Source organism: Nannobrachium achirus (assembly GCF_963921795.1).
Source record: "Nannobrachium achirus genome assembly, chromosome: 19".
NCBI classification, from domain to species: domain Eukaryota; kingdom Metazoa; phylum Chordata; class Actinopteri; order Myctophiformes; family Myctophidae; genus Nannobrachium; species Nannobrachium achirus.
In genome coordinates, this window is record NC_137826.1 from 26,542,057 (window position 1) to 26,566,721 (window position 24,665).

Sequence of the window (24,665 nt, forward strand, 5' to 3'; positions counted from 1 at the left end):
TATATATACATAATATTACACCCCCAAATAAATGTTAAAGGTAATTTAGCTACCCATTTTATAACTTTTACTGATCTGTCGCAACATGGGAAACAATTACTTGTAGAAGACCACCTACTACACAGTATGCAATGTTCTCTATTTTGTATGGTTTACAGATATGCAACTCCTTTCTAATTGAATGCCAGATATATTGTGCACTTGGCCATAACAGCCAGCTTGGTTATTTAACAGTGATTCTCAACCTTTTTAATTTCAATGACCCCCAGGCCACAGACCACTATTTGATCTCTGATCTCTGGGACTCTAATATAAGAACATTCTTATTCTTCACTTTTTCACATCCCTGATGCCCCCATGATGTCAGGGTGCTTGGGAGATGAAGAGAAGTCTTCATAACAGTACAAACATCCTTGTTGCCTTCACATTTGCTATGACAAATCGGCTCACATAGTATTTTTTTATTTAATTTTATTTTTTTGTTTCCTCTTCTGCATCCTGGCTTTGGAGGTCAGGACCTTTTGAGAACGCCATCCAGTAATATCAGGCTCAGTTGTACCGCCATAGTATTGGAGACCACTCAATGATGAGAGCCTACAGAGTTTATATTGCTTTAAAGGAGTAGTTCATCCCAAAATTATTTTTTTTCTAATGATTACACACACCATGGAGACTTGAGTTCAATAATATTTTTTTGTATTTGTCAAAAATTTGATTACAATAAATGTACCCCCATTGATTCCGGATGGAAATACATTTGGTCCCCATTTCTATATAAACATACAAAAAACCTCAGTGTGAGCAGTCCACTTATAACAGATAGTGTACTGTACCATTATACAGTCAGTAGCTGAGCACACACAGCACACAGTCACCTCCTTCCACACCAGCTTTCACTTCTCCCCATAGGGGGCACCACAAACACGAACAGTTACTCGCACCCAACCTGACTTTGTGGAGTTCTGACTTCTGTTATTTAGTTAACCATGCACAGTTGCACACATAGATATAGGCTACACTACAATATGCATATTTCTGAGGACTCGTTTTGTTCTTGGGAGGGCCGGCAGGCAGAAGTTATGTTCAAGTTCTCCCCGAAAAAAGAGCCTAGTAAGTAGTTTTCCTTTTGCCTACTGATGGAATGGAAGTGTTCAGCAGTAGCTCTGACCCTGACCAAGAAGATTGCTGGCTGTTTGAAGATTGAGCTGAGCTTGGGCCTGGGGATGGCGAAGAAGTCCACTACATTCTACGGTGTTGTAAGTGCATGCTCAGCTCCACTATAGTATACGAATACAGAATACCGAGTTGGTCCCGGGGTGACTAAATAAAAACAAATATTTTGACTGATACGCTACAACAATGTAGCCTGTCGTGCAGTGACTTCAGTTACTGCCTAAAAGTTAGCTCACCATCAGTTGATTGCCTATAATATGTTAATTAGCGCTGTAAGCCGCCCGTGACACAAGTTATTGAGGCCTTGGAATTTTGTGACACTGACAGCCACACATTATTTTCCGAGGTGGAAAGCCTATGGTGACGCGAGGCTCAGGCTACACATTATTAGGCCTATACATAATTATACAACATTTAAAAAAAAATCACATTAGGCTATATCTGCATGGTTCTGTGTCCTGGCTGTCAGTGGTATTTAATTTCCTTCAAGGATTGACGCCCAGCTCTCGTCATAAGCCTTGGATCAATCATATAGACTATTGATTGATTGATTGATTGAAGACTTTATTAGAAGTGTGCATAGGAAAAGGTACAGTTTAATGACAGTACAGTTACAGTACAGTTCACTCACTGGTACTAGTAAGACGCCTCAGGACGACATAGGGCGAGGTCGAACCATCTGGCCAGTGATATCGGACCAGTATACCCATATATGGAGACCCCTGCATGATAGTCAACAATGTTATGTCAAAACATGGGGCATTATCAAATACTAGAAGCGTCTAGTCGGCGACCTGGCCAACTCGGAACAATGTAAATAGGGAATGAATGCCCCGCCCTTTAATGCAAACCCCATTATACCTGTTTTCATAGGACCCGTTTTGACCATTTGTCTGCCTGTGTCCATTTTTGCCCATATATGGAGATATCTGTATCTGTCTGTCGGTGTCCATTTTATGTCCATATATGGAGATCACTGCAGTTATAGTTCTGGGTCCATTTTATGCCCATATATGCCCATATATGGAGATATCTCTGCATCCATTTTATGCCCATATATGGAGATCTCTGTATCTGTCTGTCTGTGTCCCTTTTATGCCCGTATATGGAGATCTTTGTGATTCTGCATCCATTGTATGCCCATATATGCCATATATGGAGATATCTGTTTATCTGCGTCCATTTTATGCCCATATATGAGATTTCTGTCGCTTTTTCAAACAATCGTGGGTCGGGTCGGGTTGAGGCCGAGCACTGCACTACCTGCTGCGGTGGGGAACGCACGTGCCGAATTTGAAATAGGGAATGAATGCCCCACCCTTTAATGCAAACCCCATGAATGCCCCACCCTTTAATGCAAACCCCAATATACCTGTTGTCATAGGACCCGTTTTGACCATCTGTTTGTCTTTGTCCACTTATGCCCATATATGAAGATCTCTGCACACACAGTACCGGTTGCGGAAAACTCTGATGTCAGACTTTATGCCCATATCTGGAGAACGCGCGTGCCGGTGGGAAGAAGGGTTCTCGAGATACGCGGATTACATACATACATACACATTCACAGAGATTTTGTGTTGACTCATGTGGCGTACGTGATGTCAGAGCCTTTTATGAAGTGATGTCACAATGACTCAGCGCTTGCGCCGATTTCCTCCGGAACAGCCTGATGTCAACAATCAGCTCCGCATAAGGAGATTCCGAACGTTTCGCGCCGGTTTCGGAAAACCGCGAGTCGGGTCGGGTCGAGGCCTGGCACTGCACTCCGCGCGGCGGCGGGGAACGCGCGTGCCGAATCTGAAGCCGGTGGGACGAACGGTTCTCGAGATACGCGGATTACAAACAAACAAACAAACAGACAGAGATTTGTCGCATTTATAGATAGATGGGCATTCCCAGATATGTCCTTAATATTGATGACATTGAGACAGGGATATCCATATATGGGCATAAAACGTATGTTAATTAATTAGTAAATCCAAGCAGGGCCTTGGCAAGTTAGGGCCTGGGTTTGATGCCCGGGGATCTCCATATATGGGCATAAGGGGGTACCCTAACAGGGCATCATCTGGGAATGCCCATACTGTATATTAAGTGTATTGAGCTGTTATTGTACTGATTTTATTTATATCAGTTATGGCTACTGTGATGGTAATTGTACTGTGACTACTTTTCTGCGTAAAACAAGTTCTGCTTTTGGTGTACATACTGTACTGTCTATTAGTGCTCTTTGGTATTGTTTCATGTACCAATAATATTGTATTACTCCAGTTTCTGGAAGGCAGGGTGAAGTAAACTGGGCTATAGTGATATTTTTATATTAGATGTGATAGTAGATTATGTCAAATGTAATTTACCCATTTAAACTCAGACTATAACTAGAATAAGTGCTCTTCCGAGCACAGGTCTCCACCAGCCACACGTCCTGGTGGTGCTATAATAGGCCAATGTAAAAAGGGTGTCATGTGTTCTTCACCAATCTTAGACCTTTCATGGCGCCACCATGAGGCTGATTTGAACATTTTGTAGTGTAATTTCTTCCTTGGCCTTTTGCGATTGTGTGTGCACAATTTCATTACAATTGCACACTGTGTTTGATTTGAGGCATTTTGTTCTAAACGGATCAATCCTGCAAAGTTTCGAGGCCAATCTTAGCCTATCAGGATTGAATATTTAATACGGGACAGATCCGTCTTGATCATATGACTGTAGAGATACTGTGTACTGATTTGTGTTAATTTTGGGTAAAATCTGAAGGAGTAATATCCAAAAATGTTTCTTACATAAGTCGGCCTCCTGGTGGCGCTATAAAAGGCTGATGTGAAAAATACAAGGAAAGGGTTTTTCCTTGGCCTATAGGGAGTGCGCTTACAAAGTTTGAAACTGATCGGTGGAGTTATAGGTAAAACCACAAATAGTTATAGTGCCACCATGAGGCTGATTTCAAAAATTTGAAGTGGCATTTCTTCCTTGGCCTAGTGGGAACGTGTGTGCGTGATTTCATGTTAATTGCACTCTGCGTCTGTGATTTGAGGCATTTTGTCCAAAACGGACCAATCTTACAAACTTTGAAAGCCAATCTCAGCCAATCAGGATGGAATATGGACAATCGGACAGATCCATGTCGATCGCATGACTGTAGAGATAGTGTCTACCAATTTGCGTGATTTTTGGACAAAATCTGTAGGAGTACTGGCCAAAAGGTAGGTTTGCACAAATGGGCCTCCTGGTGGCGCTAGATCAGGGCCATGTGAAAAATGTGGGTCAGAGGTTCTGAATTGGCATACAGGGAGTGCGCTTACAAAGTTTGAAACTGATCGGTGTAGTTATAGGTAAAACCACGAATCGGCCTGTTATAGCGCCACCATGAGGCTGATTTAAAAAAAAATTGAAGTGGCATTTCTTCCTCGGCCTAGTGGGAACGTGTGTGCGCGATTTCATGTTAATTGCACTCTGCATTTGTGATTTTTGAGGCATTTTGTCCAAAATGGACCAATCTTACAAACTTTGAAAGCCAATATCAGCCAATCAGGATGGAATATGGACAATCAGACAGATCCGTGTCGATCACATGACTGTAGAGACACTGTCTACCGATTTGCGTGATTTTTGGTCAAAATCTGTAGGAGTAGTGTACAGAAATGTGTTTTGCAAACATCGGCCTCAAGGTGGCGCTAGAACAGGGCCATTTGAAAAATGTTCGGCAGAGGTGTGTGTGCTCATTTTGGCAGCGACTGGGCCAACGGCGCCGGAGATTAGCTGGTAACAAACTTGGAGGACGGACGGACGGACGCACGCACGGACGCACGGACAGGGGCGAAAACATACTCTCCCTCAGCCTTCGGCTGGTGGAGACAATAACAGAGCTTTCTATTTGCAGAAATTGTTTGACAGAGATGGATGGTTTCATAGCCTATATAAATGATGAAGTAGGCTAGTGGAATTAAATTGGCAGTATTTTAGGGTGTGCAGTAAATTATCCCTTGGAACAAAAAAGGATCCACATACTGTAAGTATTGTTCAACTGGTGTGTGTGTGTGTGTGTGTGTGTGTGTGTGTGTGTGTGTGTGTGTGTGTGTGTGTGTGTGTGTGCGTGCGTGCGTGCGTGCGTGCGTGCGTGCATAATATACTATATACACAGATATACCAGTAATGCCAAGTCACTGCTTTCAGAGTTTGTCCTCCCCCTGCTGTATGACGTTCGCTTAATGATCTCCTCCAGATGATTGTATGTGTGCCGTGGAGATGAATCTACACATTCCAAAGCAGAACCATCTGGCCAATATCACATAACCAGGACATTGTTGATGGATATTCATCCGTCATTCCTTAAGGGGCTTCTAGTTGGATAATGGTCTGTAGAGGAACAAAGATGTGTGTTTAGGATACATTCCTGGGTCTTGAATTCTATCCCCAATACACATATTAAGCTCCCTTCTTTCTGGGAAGAAATATGAGAGTTTGGGACTCGGGGCATTTAGGGGGGGAAATTGAATAAGGACTTATAGCGGCACACTAAACCCATGCACTAAACAGTGCACCTTGCTATTATGTTTCTCCCCTGTATGACAAACCCAGACAGGATGTGATGTCATCACCTCAAGCCCATCCCCGTTTTTCACCTGAAGAGGAGGGGCCCACACAGAGTTAGACCAGGGGGAAAAACAAGGAAGAGCTCATATTAGGCAGGTTAGTGTGTGTGTGTTCGTTTCTAGAGGCAGTGTGTTGAAGACAACTAAAAGGAACTTAAACCTGGCTGAGGCTTTAAAAAAGGCTGAAGCTTTTCCAAACGGGGCTATGGATGTTCAGGACTCCCCCCATGTTAACATGGGGTTATTGAGGACCTTTGAATCCTCTGAGTTTGGCAGCTGGGAAAAGATTGGCTCTGGTGGCTTTGGACAAGTATACAAAGTCCGGCATGTACTGTGGAAAACATGGCTGGCTATCAAGTGCCCTCCCTGCCTTCATGTGGATGACAAGTAAGTGATACAGCTGTTAATCTGCAGCTTTGGCTACATATGCAGTACTTTAGAGAATGCATTTTGTTATGAGTTGTGAAGGGTTATGTGTGATTTAGGCCTATATTTAAACTGATACGGTCACACTTCTGTGTTGTTAGACTTATTATGTGCTTTGTGAATAGCATATGATACATTCTCAACTGTTACATCTCAGGCTTATTATTTGAACACCTGTTTTCTGACAACACAGACAATACGCTTGTTTGTGGTGGTAAAGATTGTGGGGTGAAAAGTAATCCACTCTTACTGTGTCCTTGAACGCTACATGCATGACTCATAGTCATTTCTAGTCAGAACACATAGTGATAGTGCAGCAGTAAAGTTGAGAAGCAAACAATCTACACTGCGTCTAGATTTCTTTCCTTTTTTTACCCCAGATGTTTCCTTTGTTTTGGAATGATTGAGAGGATTCTCATTTCTGTTTTAAGAGAAAAATCCACATTGCTTTGGGTCATTGTTACAAATTAACATTGTCATTGCACCTAAACAAGTGTGCTTCAAAGGAGCTTTCTCTTATCTACAAAGGCCCCGGGAGGGGCTCCCTCAAATTAGGGATTTAGATCAGGGAGCAAGCCATTCTCTTTAGGCAACACTACACATTGCACAGCACTGTGGTATGCTGTAACATACTGCAATGGACAATGTAGGTTATTCATGAGCATGGAAAACATTTGTTACTGCTTGCATCTTGTAAAATGGAGCATATTTTGGAATTGTGGTGAAATTATGTGAAATGATTAGCTTTCTATACTTGTGTGTGTGGGGGTTATATGTCAGCTGTAGGCTGTTGTGACTGACCTGTGTCATGTCACATGTATGTGAACCAGTATGGGGACTGCCCCGTGGTTCGAACTCCCGTTGGTCCAAACAGTTTAAATTTCACCAGGTTAGCATTCACCAGCGTCGGCAGGTTTGCTACTCACCAGGTTAGTATTCACCAGCGTCGGCAGGTTAGCTACTCACCAGGTTAGCATTCACCAGCGTTAGTTTAGGGTGGTTAAGGTTAGGTTTAGGTGGTCGGACCAAAGGTAGTTCGAACCAAGGACATGTTACCACAAGTATCAGGAACATGCAGAGAATGTCGGGCTGAAATTTCTAAAAGGTCACTTCAGTCAAAAAGTGCAGTTTTGCAGTTAAATCAAGCCTTTACAGGAGATGCAGCGAATGCCATGGATTTCTACACAGAGAGAGCAATTCTTTCAACATAAAATGCTTCACTCAAGTTCATTCGGTTGCGGCATGGCATTTCTTACACCAAAAGCTGCATTCAGTCTGGAGAGAGGGCACTTTTTACAGACTTGTCAGGTGACATGTACTAATTGATGATGGCAGCATGCCCACCTTTAAGAAGGTCCATCAGCACAGTCTAGCATTTCTCTTCTACCATCATCATTGTTGATGATGTTAGAAATGCCATTATTTGTCTCGTTAGGTGAAAAAGTGTGCCCATGGGAAGACTGCATTTTGTGGACTTAAATGTGGAGCACTTTATCTGCATTGACCCTCATAGATATTTGAGATCTTTTGCAGCATGGAAAACAATTTAGTGGATCAGGTTGCTTTTAACCTTCCTTGCACTTCAGTCCACCTTCGCTCAGACAGACATCCAGCCCCCCTGTTTCCTCTAGTTCATTAAGTATTCAAATAGCATAATTTGTCTTTACCTTTTCTAGAACATTCGTAGATGTTTCTTGAAGTTGTGACAGTCTTTTGTCCAATCTCGCTTATCTTACAACAAAACATTGATTGAAATACTGCTAGACTGACTGAAGGCAGATTTAATCCTCTTCTAAAAGAGCTATGACATCCTTCCCTAACCTATGGCTCCACTCTTTGCATCCACTGAACCTGAACCAGAGATTTTATCATTTCCAAACATCTGCAAAGTACATAGGCAGTAAACTGCCCCCTGGACACACACACACACACACACACACACACACACACACACACACACACACACACACACACACACACACACACACACACACACACACACACACACACACACACACACACAGAGTGACTCAAAGCAACCTTTGTCTGCCTGGGTTGGAGACAGCCGCTGTGTCACAGAGACAATGAGTGAAGTTGTAAAACCGGTCTTACCGGGCCTCTCTGCTAAAGACAGGGCATTGTTTGGTACTGAGGAGCTGCTGAGGAGTGCTTTGGGTAAAGCAGGGGATTTAGGAAAACAGTGCCTGCCCACTCTCCTTAATCCACACCTTTGATTATTCATGGCCTGCTGGATGTAATGACCTGGGCTTCATTTGGTTGTGTAGACTCTGTGGAACTAAAATGTCCCATGAGTGAGGATTCTGACACAAAGTGCACATTTTGACCATGTCAGCTTTCTTTGTGGTATAAATCACGTTTTACTTCTCAGAAACGGTGGAATGCCATGGTTGCCCGTGCCTGCAGTTTGCAAAGCATACCTACTGTGATTTCAACCTTTTTGTAAAATAAACTGCTGTGAATACAATGGTTGCTGATCTGTCTCGCCCCAGTCTAGGTGAGACTCGTACCGTTGTGTTTGTGTTACCTTTTGTTGCATGCCAGTGTGCAGGTCTGGGAAGTCTGTCTGATAAAGGGAATTGTGTAAAGGTTGAGCAAGAGGCCAGGCCTGCGAACAAGAGGTCTGTTCAAGTTTACTGCACTCTCCTGATGCATTCCAGGCATGGCTGGGATATAATTAAGGCCTTGTTTTTAACAAGCAGTTGTACAGGTATGCTTATATGGCCTGCATATTTGGGGAAGCACTGGTCAGGCCTTTATTCGTGTTGACAAGGGTCACTTCCCACCACCTGTGACTTGGTTTCCCTGTAGCCAACATTTTGTATGCACACTGACTGCACATGTGGTTTGCTGAAGCTTGGTCCACAGAGTTTTAGCATTTGGATTGAATCAAAAGGTATACTACAGACTACTGCAAGTCGGTGAACAAGAATTGACTTTGAAACCCACCGTTAAAGGGCCACTTCACCTCTGGGACAACTAGATCTTATTTTATTGTTGTTTGGGACACAATCAACACAATCCTGAGTTATTTTTTCTATTCAATCTGTGTTTTGAGATATTTTAGTATTTCAGCTGTGCTAGTGATGCATTTTGCATCATATGATGCATTTTGCATCATCATGCTGCATCATATGATGCAAAACGCATCACTAGCACAGCTGAAATACTAAAATATCTCAAAACACAGATTGAACACAAAGAATAACTCAGGATTGTGTTGATTGTGTCCCAAACAACAATAAAATAAGATCTGGTTGTACCAGAGGTGAAGTGGCCCTTTAAGGTTTTGGAGAAGGGGCCATGTATGAAACATTTGATCTTTGATCATCTGATCTCTGGCAGGGCTGGGGCGATTATCTTCGTGTCAATGTCACGATTATTTCAAACTTTTGCGTTGATTACAATAAATTGGAGAGTTAATCAGACTAATTGATTTAGTTGATTAAAAATAAATATATATTTTTTTGTCTCGAATCGTTTGATAAAAAAATAAGAAAAAATATATACATATACCTCCCGGAGCTTTTTTGTGTCTTTAAAATGCACTGTTGTTCACCTCAGACTCAACCTAAAGCTTGGTAGAGCCTCAGCCTGAACTAACGTTGGTGTCCACCACAGGGAGCGAGCAGAGCTGCTACAGGAAGCCAAGAAGATGGAGGCTGCTAAGTTCCGCTATATCCTGCCTGTATATGGGATCTGTGGAGATCCACAGGGCCTGGTGATGGAGTACATGGAAACTGGCTCTCTGGAAACACTGCTGGCTACTGAGCCTCTGCCCTGGGAGCTCCGCTTCCGCATCATTCACGAGACGGCCGTGGGAATGAACTTCCTGCACTGCATGAACCCACCGCTGCTGCACCTGGACCTGAAGCCAGCCAACATCTTACTGGATGCTCACTATCACATTAAGGTAGAGTTGTGTTGTTGTTTATGTTTATTAACAACTTGGGGGCCAAACTCGTTCAGTAACGAGATACGGCCACTGGAGGTCGCTGTGCCAAAACTTAGTTGTCTCGTCCCTCAACGAGACAAAGGGTTAACTTGGTTACATGCAGCTGCATGCATCCTGTGTACCCTGTGAAAGACCTTGGTCCATACGTCATAACGTGGCTCGCAGAGAAACAAAATGGCGCGTCTAGGCTGCATTGATTTCTATTCTATGCTGAAACATAAAAAGGGCTTTATCTATGAATAAGGTGCAAAGAACGCCAGGGAAGCAGAGATCTGCCTGTTTTCACGGCGACACTTTACCGCGATGGTCGGCCCCGGTTTGGATTTTAGTTTCGCGAGCGTTTGTAAACAAATTGATTATCCTCCTCAATCGTCAGTGGACACTCACGTGCACACGCACAAAGCTTCCGAGGCTCTTCAAAATTAAAGTGTAAGTGAACGACGGCAGCAGAAACAGCTAGAAATGTTAAAGGATCCCCATTAGAGACTCACGAATGAGCCTCTAGTCTTCCTGGGGACCTGAATCAAGCAAAATATATACAATTAAAAATACAAATTAAAGTGAAAATAAAATAAATAAATATAAATTAATACAAAACAAAATTAACAAATCAAATTAAACAGTCCAGTCAAATTTAGAAATACACAAATAAAGTTGCATTCTAGACAAGATGTTTTTCGGCAGAGCATTCCAGTAAGCTTAAGACAATTTGGCCATTTTTGTTCTTAGTTTACCAGAAACAGAAACTGCTCCTCTGGTGTGTGTGGTAGTGAGTCCGTGCTCAGAAGTCATTTCAAGCTGTAGAGCCAAGCTAGATGACTTATTGATGCTAATAATGTTGCGTAGTAGCATTAAAAGACTCTCAAGATAATTTCTGTTCAACCATAAGCCAGGTCAGATTTTCATGCATATATATAATGCTGTACGTCATGTTATTGAATTGTATAGGTAGGTTTACATCAAGGGTCTTCAACAGGGGGTCCGGGACCCCTAGGGGGTCCTCAGAACAGGGGGTCCTCCAAATCTTTGATGGAAACCTTTTTTTCTCCTTTTTTATATTAAGCGATTGAACCCTAGTGTCCATATTCTGAGAACTTTAGCCAAAAATCGCAGATCTACAATCCAAAATACACTGATGATTGTGCTGTCAAACGATGAAACTATATGTAATCTGGGGGTCCTTGCTTCATCTCTCTCTCAGCTAAGGGCTCCTTGGCCTGAAAACATTGAAGACCCCTGATATAATTCATATAGATTAAACTATTCAAGATATCTCTTAGCAAAATGAAAGCATGCCATTCCTAATGAAGCCGGTTGATTTGACATATGGCTTGAGTGTGTGCCGCAAAAACTGGGAGCAATAGTGTGCTAAACGTTGGGTCGTCTTTTTCGCATCTTCCCACTAAAGTCAATGGCACAATTGAATTCAGTAATTAATTCATATAAATTAAACTATTCAAGACATCTCTTAGACATCACTGGTAGATGACCGGATAGATAGTGTGTCAGCCACATAATAAACCCTTTTGTAAATCCCGCCCCATTCTGCCCTGTTACTATGATGGGACATTAACCCTGGGCAGATTGTTTTTATAGTGGAAGTGGATGGGATTTTTTTTCCCTTCATAGCCTCATTACAGCTATATAAAGTACCAAAGGAAAAACACCTAGGTGATATTAATAAAAAGGGAAGACAAAGGTACAGTAGTTACATTGCAAAACAGGGGGTTTACCCGAAAATATATGTTTTAATGTGTTTAATCCCAGTGGGACAGAATCCTCTTTGCAGATTCTTTTATAGTGGAAGTGGATGGGATTTTTTTCCCCTTCATAGCCTCATTACAGCTATATAAAGTACCACAAAAAACACATCTACGTGATATTAATAAAAAGGGAAGAAAAAGGTACAGTAATTACATAGCAAAACAGTAGTTTTCCCCCGAAAAATAAATGTTTTAATTAGTTTAATCCTCTGGATCAGAGATAGAAAGAGAAGCGCATTGCATCTTGGGTACTAGGAAGAGGACAGAGAGAATGTTTCTCCTCACATAATAGGCTGGCTTTTCGTAATTCTGCCCATTTAAATTATATGTACCCAATCGTGACTCTTAGACCATTGATAAGGTACATGTGAACTAGTTTGTTGAAGCTTATTCGTTATGATGAGCGAGATCGCTTGACGCTTGCCGTCGCTATCACCGTACCGGCCGATCTCCGTGTCGCGCACTGCGGACAGTTTTTGAAAGCCTGAAGCAACATTCTCCACTGCACAAACTCCACCCCCGATAGCAAAAAGTGAATGTTTTTTCTGGTTGGCCAGTCAGGGAGTCTCAGGGACCAATCAGAAGGCTGACAAACGGTCTATTGCAATTGCTGGTGCAGTTCTGTCTGGAGACCTGTGCAAGTGTGCATGACATTCCCTCTCCCTACCCTCGGATTACTGTCTCTACTCACCCTCCTCTCTAAATATAGCAAAAACAAAAGAAATCATCCCAAAAAAGGAGTGGATTTGTATCTCCCTCTATGGGTTCTTGCCTATGTGTACAGTGAACCACCGAGCTAGAAACATGGGAAGTAGAGTATTGCATAACAAAGATTGCTGAGGAAGAAGATGCATTAGTTCCTTTAAATTCTTAAACCCTATATTTGAGTCCACCAGGGCTCTATACTAGATCCCCTCCTATTTTTGCTGTACAATAAATATCTTCGCAAAAATAGCCAATCTACAAGCTCACAACACGACACATACATCTTGCTAAATGTTTGCCCATAATGGGGACTAGGACTCCCAAGTGTTTAAGCCGAACATTTAGGGACAAGCAGAGGAGATGGAAAAAAGTGAATCACTTGCTTGATATCTATGAATGAATTGTCTCAGTGGTGGATTACCTCATTCTTTACTGTGTTGAGTGAGTCATGCTCTTGTGAAAATGTAACACGAAATGGAGGAACGTAAAAGAGTTTGTCTGTGTTTTTATTTTAAATGACTTTAGACTTCAGGGTCCAGCTTTACTTGATCCTGCTGTAGTAGTGATGTTGATTGGGCACAGACTCACATTCTGCTTTGATGTTATACAAGTCATTAAACCAGTCCAATTTCAAACGGCGAATAGATGTCCTTTTACTGCAATAGGGCCGCAATCATTTTGTTATATTACTGGTCAATACGATTGAAAGGGGGGAGGTGTTCTCTTGTGAGTGTAAAAACTGGCACAAAATAGGGCTGTCACGACATGACATTTTACAAGACAATTAATTGTCACTCAAATAATTGGCGATTAATTGTGTTTTTGTCGTTGATAATTACATTTCTGTTCGGCTTTTAGGCTTTGAAGTTGCACATGGTAGATGTGACACATAACCTAAATGTACAAAGAAATTACTGACATATTTGACAACTTTCTACTTAAAAAATAACATTGATAGTGGAAATAGCCGATCTACAAGCTTACAACGTGCCGCGACGCGTTGTGTGCTTGTAGATCTGCTATTTCCACTATTTCTGTAAATGTATGTAAATGTATGAACATTTTTCAACATTCACGATTATGACGATTATGACAAAATATTTGCGATTATGTCAAATATTTGCGATTAGACGATTATGTAATAATTGTGACAGCCCTAGCACAAAACATAATGTATTTATTGTGAAGTTATTATAGAGTTGTAGTGTTTTACAACCATGTCTCTAAACACTGGAGTGAAATCCCACGTGAGCCTACCTTGTTCTACACTGGCTTAGAATCAGTTTTTAGAGCTCATTTAAAGGGAATCTCAGCTGCGAGGTGGTTTGTTAAGCCTGCACATGCTCTGGGCAGAAAGGTGTCTCCCAGCCTCCGTCCAACCTCTAAATAGCTAGAAAGAGCTGTAGGGAGAGCAAAGAGGGTGGGAACCATCATTTCTCCACTTAAATACCTGGATGTAAACACCTCACCGGGACCTGTTCTGACAGGATTCATGCAGTCCCTGTCAATTCTGTCCCTCTGTGGCACTGTGCGTACATGCAAGAGTGTGGGTGTGCACGCCTACACACAACTTTGGAGGGCCTCTCCTTTCACAAGAGGAACGCATCTACAGGCTAGGACATGGCTGGGTTGCCCTCATGTCACAGGGTGCATAAAATGAGGGCTTAGTCGCTGCTCACAGAACATACAAAATTAGTCATCATTGTCAGTGCTTTTATGGGAAAGACAGGATTTCAAGTGTTTGAAGGTCTTATCTGATCTCTTCATTACAGATATCAGATTTTGGCCTGGCGCGGTGGAATGGCCTGTCGCGGGCTGATGACATCAGTAGAGATGGCTTCTGTGGAACCATTGCCTACCTGCCCCCAGAGAGCATCATCATGAAGGACAGGGTTTCGGACACTAAGCATGATGTCTACAGGTTGGTCTCAACAGTATGTGGCAAGTATGTATGGCAGTGCTGAGTGCGGATGCATCAGTCATGCATGGTAGTGTGTCGGTGTGATTCTGTTTAACTCATTCTGTGCCAATGACTGCTTATGACGTTTTTTTTCCAATAGCCATGTGTGCCAATGACGGCTTATGACGGTTTTTGTGTTTTTTACATAGAAAAAAAAAGAAAAAGAAAAAAATCATTTTTTTTTTCTAAAGATGTCAAAATGACCTGAGATCAGAGAGATGCTTTTCTCTGTTTGTGTGTTCGCTCCCTTGTTTAGCTGATTGAGAAAATGTGTGTTCATGTGTGTCCATTCTAGTGGATGGACACTTTTGTGTCTTTAAAATTCAAACAGCTCTATCTCTGGAACCATTTGTCCGATTGCCAAAATTCTTTTTGCCACTGAATCACAACAACTGTGTCTGTTTCTGTGGGGGAAAAAATTATAAAAAAAAAATCTTTTTTTTTCATTGCATAGTAAAGAAAAACATACAAAATCTCGGCACAGCTACCTTGGAGCCATTTTGGCATCTGGCACAGAATGAGTTAATACGAATGAATATGAAATATATCAGTCACATGTTGATGTGCCATCAGTCATTTCATATTTGTCTGAATAACTGTATGATCGCCCACTTGTTGCAGCTTCTCCATTGTCATCTGGGGCATCCTCACACAGAAGAAACCTTACCAAGGTAAGACATGGGAAGAGAAATTATTCTTGTAGGAATTTAGACATACATGTAGAAGCATTTTTACAGTGTTATTATATCTCAATCTCATTATTTTCCCCCCAGTTTGAATGCATTTATTTATTTATTGCTTCGGTTATTGTTATGCATTGGTTTTTATCTTTCCGTTGTGGATTCTTCTGTCAAGCATTGCTCTTGAAATGTGCTATACAAATATATATTAGTGTGGTTGCTAGGGCTGTCACGATTATGACATTTTACAATTAATTGTCACTCAAATAATTGCGATTAACGATTTAATTGTGTTTTTTTTTGTTGACAATTACATTTCTGTTTGGCTTGTAGGCTTTGAAGTAAACCTAAATATACAAAGAAATGACTGACATATTTGACAACTTTATACTTAAAAAAGAACATTGATTGTGGAAATAGCCGATCTACAACCTTGTAGATTTGATATTTCCAATATTTTTGACTTAAAAAATATATATATGAACATTTTCGCAATTTAAAAAAATGTAATCGCAATTAGACGATTATGTAATAATTGTGACAGCCCTAGTGGTTGTTATAAGCAACACACTATTGTTCTCTGTCCGAGAATCTTTTGCCATAAAAGTGAACCTGCTTTTTTAAACCTTTTTGCAAACGTAAAAGTGAATCTTTTAAAAAATGTCCAGGCTCCGTGGCTTCCATCTGGCCTAGATATGGCCTACATCTCGGCACAAACGGCTCTATAGTTTGTTGTACGCACATTGACCAAGCTTCGCCGGACACGCTGTGATTGGCCATTGGGACCCTTAACGAAATCAACTCATAAATAGCACTGTTCACTTCACACTAGGAGTGATTCTTGTTATTAAGAATGAAAGTGCATAATGTATATTTGACAATGCAGGTGTGTGTGTACAGCTGCTATATATGTGTTTATCCAGTAAATTCCAGGGCCTACAGGTGGACAGGCATAGTAGGCGGGCAAGTGGAGTGGTTTGTTTCCCAGGGTTATCAGGTGGCATTACAGTCAGAGGAATTCTTCCTTTTTTGAAGCACAAGCTGTGTGGTCAGGGAGGGTAGCCAGGACGGCAATGGCAACACTTCTGCTGCTCTAGATCTAATGACACAGTAAGAAAAGGGCGTTCCAACAAACACAAATGACCGTATTAGCAGGTGGGAAGCCAAGTTGAAGGACGGTTGGTCAAGGGTGCCTGTTCAACATGGAGCAAATCTGATAGGAGTAGTGTGTTCCTCCGCATGTGTTATGTCCTCATGGTAAAACTTCTCACAGTCTGGTGAAAAGAAGCGGGTGGTGACTTTGTGTGTTTTGGAGGAGACACGTGGTTGTCTACACCCTCCCACATGAACTGTAGGGGTTTGGCACTGGCAGTGACAAACCCTACACATTAGGGAAAACTGAAATTAACAACCTAACTGAGAGGAAAAAGGGTGAAATGTAGAATATTAAGGAAAGGGGCCTCTTAACTCATCCCTTCTACAAAAGGCTATTATATAGAAGGAACTTAAAGAGTTGGTGCCATAGTTTTGTACTTTTTCTGGTTTTCATGTAGTGTATGAGGTTCACAGTACTTCATTAGACCCCCTGGTGTGGTTGTTATGAGCAATTATGTATTCTCTCTGTATTTGAGGTTTCTACCTGGAGGCTGCCACCTTGTGGGTCAAAAGTGCCGGTCCAAAAACACAGATACAATTACATCATAGAATCAACCCCTCCCCTTTTACCAATCACCCAACACTGTGGGTGTGGATAACTTCAGCTGGGTCAACACCCACCATGACAACCAGGCATAAACCACATAAAAAACTAATTTTAACTCTCTCTGTACACTTTTTTGGAAAAATATCTTCCTCCTAGTATAATCATAATAGCTGATAATCATGTTTAGAGGGGAAAAAATCATGGCACCCCATCTTTAAGCACTTATTATTAAACCCTCTACCAGCTTGCTTTGAATTACTGATACGGCTGATCATGTAGCCCGATACAGAGGAGCCAGACGAAAAGCTTTTCCACTGCTGTCCCGTGGGAAACCACATACAGCCTTATCTGAACCCTCAGGACAAGGGTGATAAAGCTAGGCCAGATGGATGGTCAATATTGATGCTGGACCCTCCCAACCCCTAGTTTATGTTGTCCCTCCATAATGCCAATGGAATTCACATTTTATTTGTGCATGGCTTTGTCCACACAAACTGTACACAATTCATATATCATTTGTTGGGCAGAAACCTTGTATCTCTATTTGAACTTTTTTTGAATGCCCTACTTCGTTGTCCAGAAGTGTTGCACAAATTGTGAAAACTGTAAAAATAGCAGATCTATGAGCTCAAAACGCATCACTATTTTAGCTATATTTGACAAATTTGGAAAGTGTTAGTGTGTGTTTACTTCCGTTAGTTTTATGAATATTACAAAAGTGTCAAACAGCTTATGACTAAATAATAACTACAGTGGAACATTGCAATACAGTTTTTTCCCCCCATTTCCTGAAAAGTAACAGTTTTAGACACTCGAGCATGACGATATTGTTGATATTGTTGTTATTAATGTAATGCATTGAGTTTCTAAGCAATATCGTAATGTCATCTTTTTGTCTTATAGGAGAGAACAACTTCCTTCAGATCATGGTGAAGGTGGTGAAAGGCGTGCGGCCGGACCTGGGTTTGGTACCACGCTGTCGACCCCTGGCCTGCACAGGCTTCCTGGGTCTCATGCAGCGCTGTTGGGCGACCTCCCCAGAGGCAAGACCCAGCTTCCAGGGTGAGTAGCAGTTCACCACACTGGAAGATCATGAGTGTTCACTTTATCAGTGGTGGAAAAAGTACTCAATACTGCAATGCAGAGTAAAAGAACAAAAGTATTGTTATCAAAATGTGCTTGAAGTAACAAAAGTAGAAAGTACTCATTATGCAGAATGTGCCATTTCACAGGTTTTTAAAAATAAAATATTTTGAAAATAGCGGATTAGCATCGTAGTTCGACTATTTTCAGCCATGTAAAATCAGCCATTGTGACTCCATCGTGGCTCGCCCAAATACATTTTAGTTGACAAAATGAACTGTAGATTTACTGTAGTTGACTAACATCTTGTGGTATTTAGCCGACTAAATACATTTTAGTCAAGACTATGACTAAAACTAAATCAAAATTTGCTGTCAAAATCAATAATATGCTGAGTTGCTAATGGCCATTTCCCCACAGAGATCACATCTGAAGCTGAGGAGCTGTGTTCCAAACCTCAAGAAGAGCCTAAGACTCCAACCCCAGACACGGAGCCCAACCTTTGCAATGGCCTGACTAATGATCAGGTATGACATTTGGCTCTTTTCCACTATGAAGGGTAACCCAGAACCTTCCAGAACCTGTGACGTTCACTGATGGCTTTATGTTTGCCTTTCCATTATATGAAAGGAGAGTGTTTCGATCTCACAGGATCTTCATCAGGTCCGAGATTCTGACCTGTGAGATCCTTTTCCTGAAACCGGTGTGCGCGGCTCTTTCATATTAGCTCTATTGGCCCAGCAGCCAAAGTATGCTTTGAAGTACCTTTCCATTAGAACCAGCCCTGAAGGGGGAGGTACATAAAAAAAAAACAATTTTAGAAAAGGGGGGGGGGGGGGGAGTTCTTAGTTCTGGATTGCCATAACTCTGGGTTAATTAGGCTACCACCTCCTGAGAAAGGCCCAAATTATGTGAAACTGAGCCGTAGTGTATGGAAACAAATTTGTGAAATATGTTCACGGCACAGGTCACATTGCTCTTGCAGTCAAAAGGTCAAAAGGAGCATATAATGACTACTTCATATGCCTGCTTTTCAATGAAAGCCCATAACGCCATACAACATTTTATTTACCAGTAAGGCTCCCTAATCGGGAGATAAGCGACCGTAGGTCACTTATCTCCACAAATAGGGCAAAAATGTGTTTTGCCAAAATCTTCCTGATCCATGTTGATGACATGAGTGTAGACATACTGTGTAGTGATTTTCGTGATTTTAGGGCAAAATCTGTAGGAGCAGTGTCCAAAAATGTGTTTTTAAAAATCGGCCTAATCGCGATCATGGCAACTAGGGAGGGAGGGCCAATGTCTCTGTGTTTCTGAAAATACTAAAGCTATTTGAAGTGGTTATCATCATCATCATTGTTATTGTCATATCATACAAAATAGACATCAAGCTAGGAAATCATAAAAACATGATATTACAACTGTTCATGTGATGGCAGCAACGTCTTAGTTGTTTTTCTCCCATTTTAGCTGACTGTGCCCCTTTATTTTCATACATTCATAGCAGCATGCATGTGCTCTCATCAACATGTTATCATATAACCATGCATACTCGGAGTGTATCCTGGCTGCTTATCTCTTATGGTCATATGTCATATGGTAAATGTTTGATCCTGACAAACAGTTGCATCAGACCTGAAGAATGCAGACCAGCGGGATCAACCTGTGCTCTTTGCTTTGTCATATCCGATGTGTTTGTTGTACGTGACAAATGGACAAATGTTCACTTACAAGAAATGCCAAGTGTTACTGAAGGACATAAGTCTGTGGCGGGAAGATAAGCCATTTTGGAATGCTGTACTACTTCTGCTTGGAAGTGACTAAGACTAATCTTAATCAGTCAGTTCACAGACAGTTAATAGTTAATCTTCAATTCATAGATGATTTATCTCAATATTATCATTGAACACCCATTATAAGTTGCCCTCACCCATATAAGTTACATTGGGTGCATCAGACAAATGCCTAAGATGTAAATATAAAGTAATGTATAATGTTTCGAAGAGGTGATTGCAGTTCAGTCATGCAGAATAACTGAAGTGGTGCTCAGTCCTTGGAATTGCAATAAATTACAAATGAAAAGGACGGGTTCAACAAGCTGCCGTCCTCCTGAGCTACTGTAGTAATTAGTAAAGTAATTGATATGAATAAGCTGTTTGTTCTAGTGTCCTAATCCAGATCTATGCTCTACAGGTTAAAGATAACAGGCCAGTGAGGCCCAAATCAGCCATGTTGCCAGAAAAAGACTACAGTCTATCGGAGCTGCTGAGCCAGGTGGATTCTGGGATCTCCAGGAGCTTTGACCGCGTGAAGGAGGACTGCTGCCATAGCAAAGAAAACACCTCCAAGAGGCTGTCAGGAATCTCCTCTGTAGATTCAGCCTTCTCCTCCCAAGACTCCATTTCTCTTTCCTTTGAGAAAGAAAACACATACGGTAAATGCTGCCATTAGACAAAACCAGAATGATTATCAGTTCCTATATGAAAATATAGTGTGAAACAGCATGTGAGCGGAGCGCGAGTGGCGCGGGGAGCAGAGCGGGCCGTTCTTGACGTGAACGTGAACGAGCGACTTTTCAAATGGTTCTGAGTGGCTTTGGAGCGAGGATTTTCCTCCGCTCCTTGGAGCGCCGACCCTCCTCCACTCCTAGCCGATCCTGTTGGGGCCGCACGCCACACGTTTCCAACAACGAACAGCGTCGCCCAGAACTCATGTGCGATTCCAAATTGCGCTGCTGAGTGCAGTCAGTGCAACCATGCCACCACGGAGAGGAGAGAAAATTCCCTTTATCAAGATTTCACTCAAGTCAAATGTATCTATATATCATCCACACAAGTAGGCTATGTTTATAATAAATCGCCTACCTTGTGTCAGTTAAGTTATATAATATCACCAGTCCACCAGCCAGTCAAAGGATACGATTTGAAATGCAAGTGAGACTGATTTGGCTGAATGAAAAACACACGCCACGAGTCGCCTCCCTTTCTCGGTTGTGGTGATTAATCAATAACCAACAGGATTTAATATTGCCCTCTTATTGAAAAATACAATTCCTTAGATGTTGTAACATCGAAGGCTGGACAGCTCTCCATCAAGCCGAGGCTCACGTTACCGCAGGCATTTGTGTTGGGAACACTTGTGGGAAAGGAGAAAGTGTTTTGGACATGGTAGCAAACTGTTTTTATTTTTATTTTGGCTGCTGACTCTGATTGACGACCCTGAGCGGAGCGAGAGATGCGAAAATCAATCTCCACTCCGCTCATGTGCTCTGTTGTGAAAGTGTTAAAACCAAGTTTACTAGACAGGTGCAAACAATCAAAGCCTTCAGTTATGAGTTCTCTTCACTAAAAAACAACAAAATCCAAAGGCTATTTTCACATCCTCTTCTACTAGGGTGATACCATTGGGTACGCATGCCCCTCCGGTCATGCAATACCTGTTGTACCCATTGTCATAGTATTTAAAAGAATCATCATTACTATGATGACGTTCATATTGATGACATTTGGGATCACAGCGGATTGCGGAAAAACAACTGTGTTTGTAAAGAGTGCATTTGATTTATTATTCTGTCCCACGATTACCGGTATTTCCCCCCTCAGAACCAAACCACACACCCTTGACATCAGGAGCACTGGCAGAGACAAATTAGCCTAAATCCCATCAACATTCTAAACATGTTTTGTGGTTGGCCCAGTCTGACGCATTATTAGGATAGTTTTGCTGTAGGGTATATCAAGCGCTTCATGTGCTTGTAATTTCAAAACGGTTACATTTATAATTTCAAAGATGTGTTTTTTACAGATTTGTAATAACAGCAAATAACTGTTATAACTCAATATACATTTAAAATGTATATTGAGTTTTTGTTTTGTGTCAACATTAACACACTAATTAAAACCATTTTCTATGCATGATATCATGTGCTTGTAATTTCTAAACCATACAGTACAGGCATCAAGAAATTGATGTGGGGGGAAAAAAACCTGAGCAGATGAAGGCAAGAAATTCAAGCCACTTTCACTCATAAATATAACTATAACAAATATATAACTATTGGCATATACATCATTAATCAGAATTACACCAACTGCATCCTCAAACACTTTAGATGAAATCAAATCATACCATAAATGTGTGACAGGTAAAGATTAGTATCTGAGATGTTTGCCTTCAATCTATCCCCTCTCTCACCTTTGTCTAGATTCTACTGAGGTCCAGAAACGTAAACTGTGTGAGGCCATCAGGACCAAAGACATCGCCAAGCTGATGAAGATCCTCCAGCCTCAGGATGTCGACCTCCTGTTGGACGGAGGAGGCAGCCTGCTTCACCATGCCGTCACTCTGGCCAACGAGGAGGCGGTCAAATTCCTCCTCATGAACAACGCTAACCCCAACCTGGCCAACGACCGCGGCTCCACTCCGCTCCACCTGGCCACCGAGAAGCAACTGAAGCCCCTGGCGGAACTTCTTCTGGGCAGACGCAGCACCAACGTCAATGCCAAGGACGAGGACCAGTACACGGCCTTGCACTGGGCCGCCCAGAACGGAGACGAGGCCATCACGCGCCTGCTGCTGGACAGGGGGGCTGCCATCAATGAGACAGACGGCCAGGGTCGCACGTCCGCCCACGTTGCCTGCCAACATGGCCAGGAGAATGTAGTTCGGGTGCTGTTGAGCCGCGGCGCCGACGTCCGAGTCAAGGGGAAGGACAACTGGACGGCGCTTCACCTAGCTTCCTGGCAGGGCCACCTTGGTATTGTTAAGCTCCTCATCAAGCAGGCCGGCGCCGATGTGGATGGGCAGACGACAGACGGGCGCACACCCCTACACCTGGCGTCCCAGAGGGGGCAGTACAGAGTGGCACGCATCCTCATTGAGCTCGGGGCAGCTGTCCACGTGACATCGGCGGGGTCGAACACACCCCTGCACATAGCGGCTGAGACGGGACACACTAGCACCTCCCGTCTGTTGGTCAAACACCGGGCAGACATCCAGGCTCAGAACTCCCACGGCCTCACAGCTCTTCACCTAGCGTCCCAACGAGGCCACCTGCCCACGGTCAAGATGCTGATCGAAGAGGGGGCAGACCCTTCCAGCACCGACCAGGCTGTACGGACTCCCTGCCATCTGGCGGCAGAGGGTGGGCACTGTGAAGTCGTCAAGGAGCTCCTCCTACACTGTCCTGATGCTGGAAGTCGATCGGACGAACAGAGCCTCACACCTTTACACCTGGCAGTACAATGTGGTTACACAGACATTATAACGTTGCTGCTGGCACAGGGAGCGCAGCTGCCACAGGACTGCCAGGACTCTGCTACTGAGAGTACGGAGCCACCCGTGGCTGACGACCCCAAGCCACCGGCAGCCAAGCAGCTCCAGCGGAAAGTTGTTATTCTCAAACTGACAGAGCATGAGAGCAAACCCAGCTCACTGTATGCCTCAGCCCCGTGCTGAGGACAACACAAACATTATTGACTTTGTACAGAACTTGCACAATAAGATCCTGAATGTGAACTCGGAGAACTCTGTGAACTCTGAGAATGTACACATGTAACCAAACGGACCCATAAGCCATAAGGGTCTGTTTGGTTACATTTGCACACTATCAGAGTTACAGTACTAGTGTATGGATTGGATTTAACATGGAGGATTTTACTGTGTTTTTCTTTTTTAACTTTTTTATTCAATGTCCCATTTCCTTTTTGATATGGGAAGGTATTCCAGACCAGGAAAAAACACAGCTGTTGTTTAGCTTTTTGTAAATATTTGTATTGTGTGCTATTACAACAGCTAACAATCATTCATTGGTAAATGTTATGATTTTACTGTACAGTATGATGATGTGAGCCTCCAAAAGCCAGGTTAGCCAGGCCCTTAGTGTTATGGGACAGATGTAAATATGTACACTGTAAATTCAACATATACTGTATATAAATAGATCAGAGTAGCCTCTCTTCTTCTGCTAAAGAGTGGATGTGTTTTGCTTTTACTTTTATAATTTACAAGCACGTTTGTGGTTACCAGAGTTGTAACTTGTCATTTGCCATGACCTGTTTTACCCATGTACCGGTAATTCTTTTTTTTAATGTACTGTTCATAAATTATATTTAAACAATGGAGAAAGAAAAAAGAAGATTTGATTGTAGGCACAAGCCATAGTGTTTAAAACCTGTTACACAGCAGTGTTACAGAGGGCTGCAAATATTTTTGAACCATTAGTTTCCTTTAAATTTGTTGTTTTCCCGTATGCTCACAGGAAATGGACCTCTAAATGTTTGGTAGGTACAGTAACACAGAAACGTGGTACACATGTTTAAAACTTTTTCTTTCGTCCTGTTGAAATAAATACTGAATGACAATAAAAAATAATCACTTGACAGAATCGTTGCATCATGTCATACCACTAATAGTCCTACCAGCTATAATAGTTTTCTGGGGGGGCACGGTAGCGATGTCGCCTCACAGCCAGAAGGTCCTGGGTTCGATTCCCGCTGGGGACGTGTTCTCTCCTCCACATCATCAGTGCCCATACCCTTGGTGGGGTTGGCAAAAGGGCCTTTCTGTGTGGGGTTTGCATGTTCTTTAGAAACATGTTTTTC

At 42.3% G+C, this 24,665-nt stretch overlaps 1 protein-coding gene across 1 annotated transcript; it reads left to right on the forward strand.

The window, feature by feature from the left end:
- The first annotated feature begins 5,880 nt into the window (after nt 1–5,880).
- Nucleotides 5,881–24,424, forward strand: ripk4 (receptor-interacting serine-threonine kinase 4). Its single transcript, XM_080749659.1, has 8 exons — nt 5,881–6,155; nt 9,834–10,125; nt 14,408–14,556; nt 15,217–15,266; nt 17,881–18,039; nt 18,481–18,587; nt 20,257–20,497; nt 22,268–24,424. The coding sequence occupies exons 1-8, from the start codon at nt 5,974–5,976 to the stop codon at nt 23,518–23,520; spliced, it is 2,433 nt and encodes an 810-aa protein (XP_080605785.1). The 5' UTR covers nt 5,881–5,973; the 3' UTR covers nt 23,521–24,424.
- The last annotated feature ends 241 nt before the right edge of the window (nt 24,425–24,665 follow it).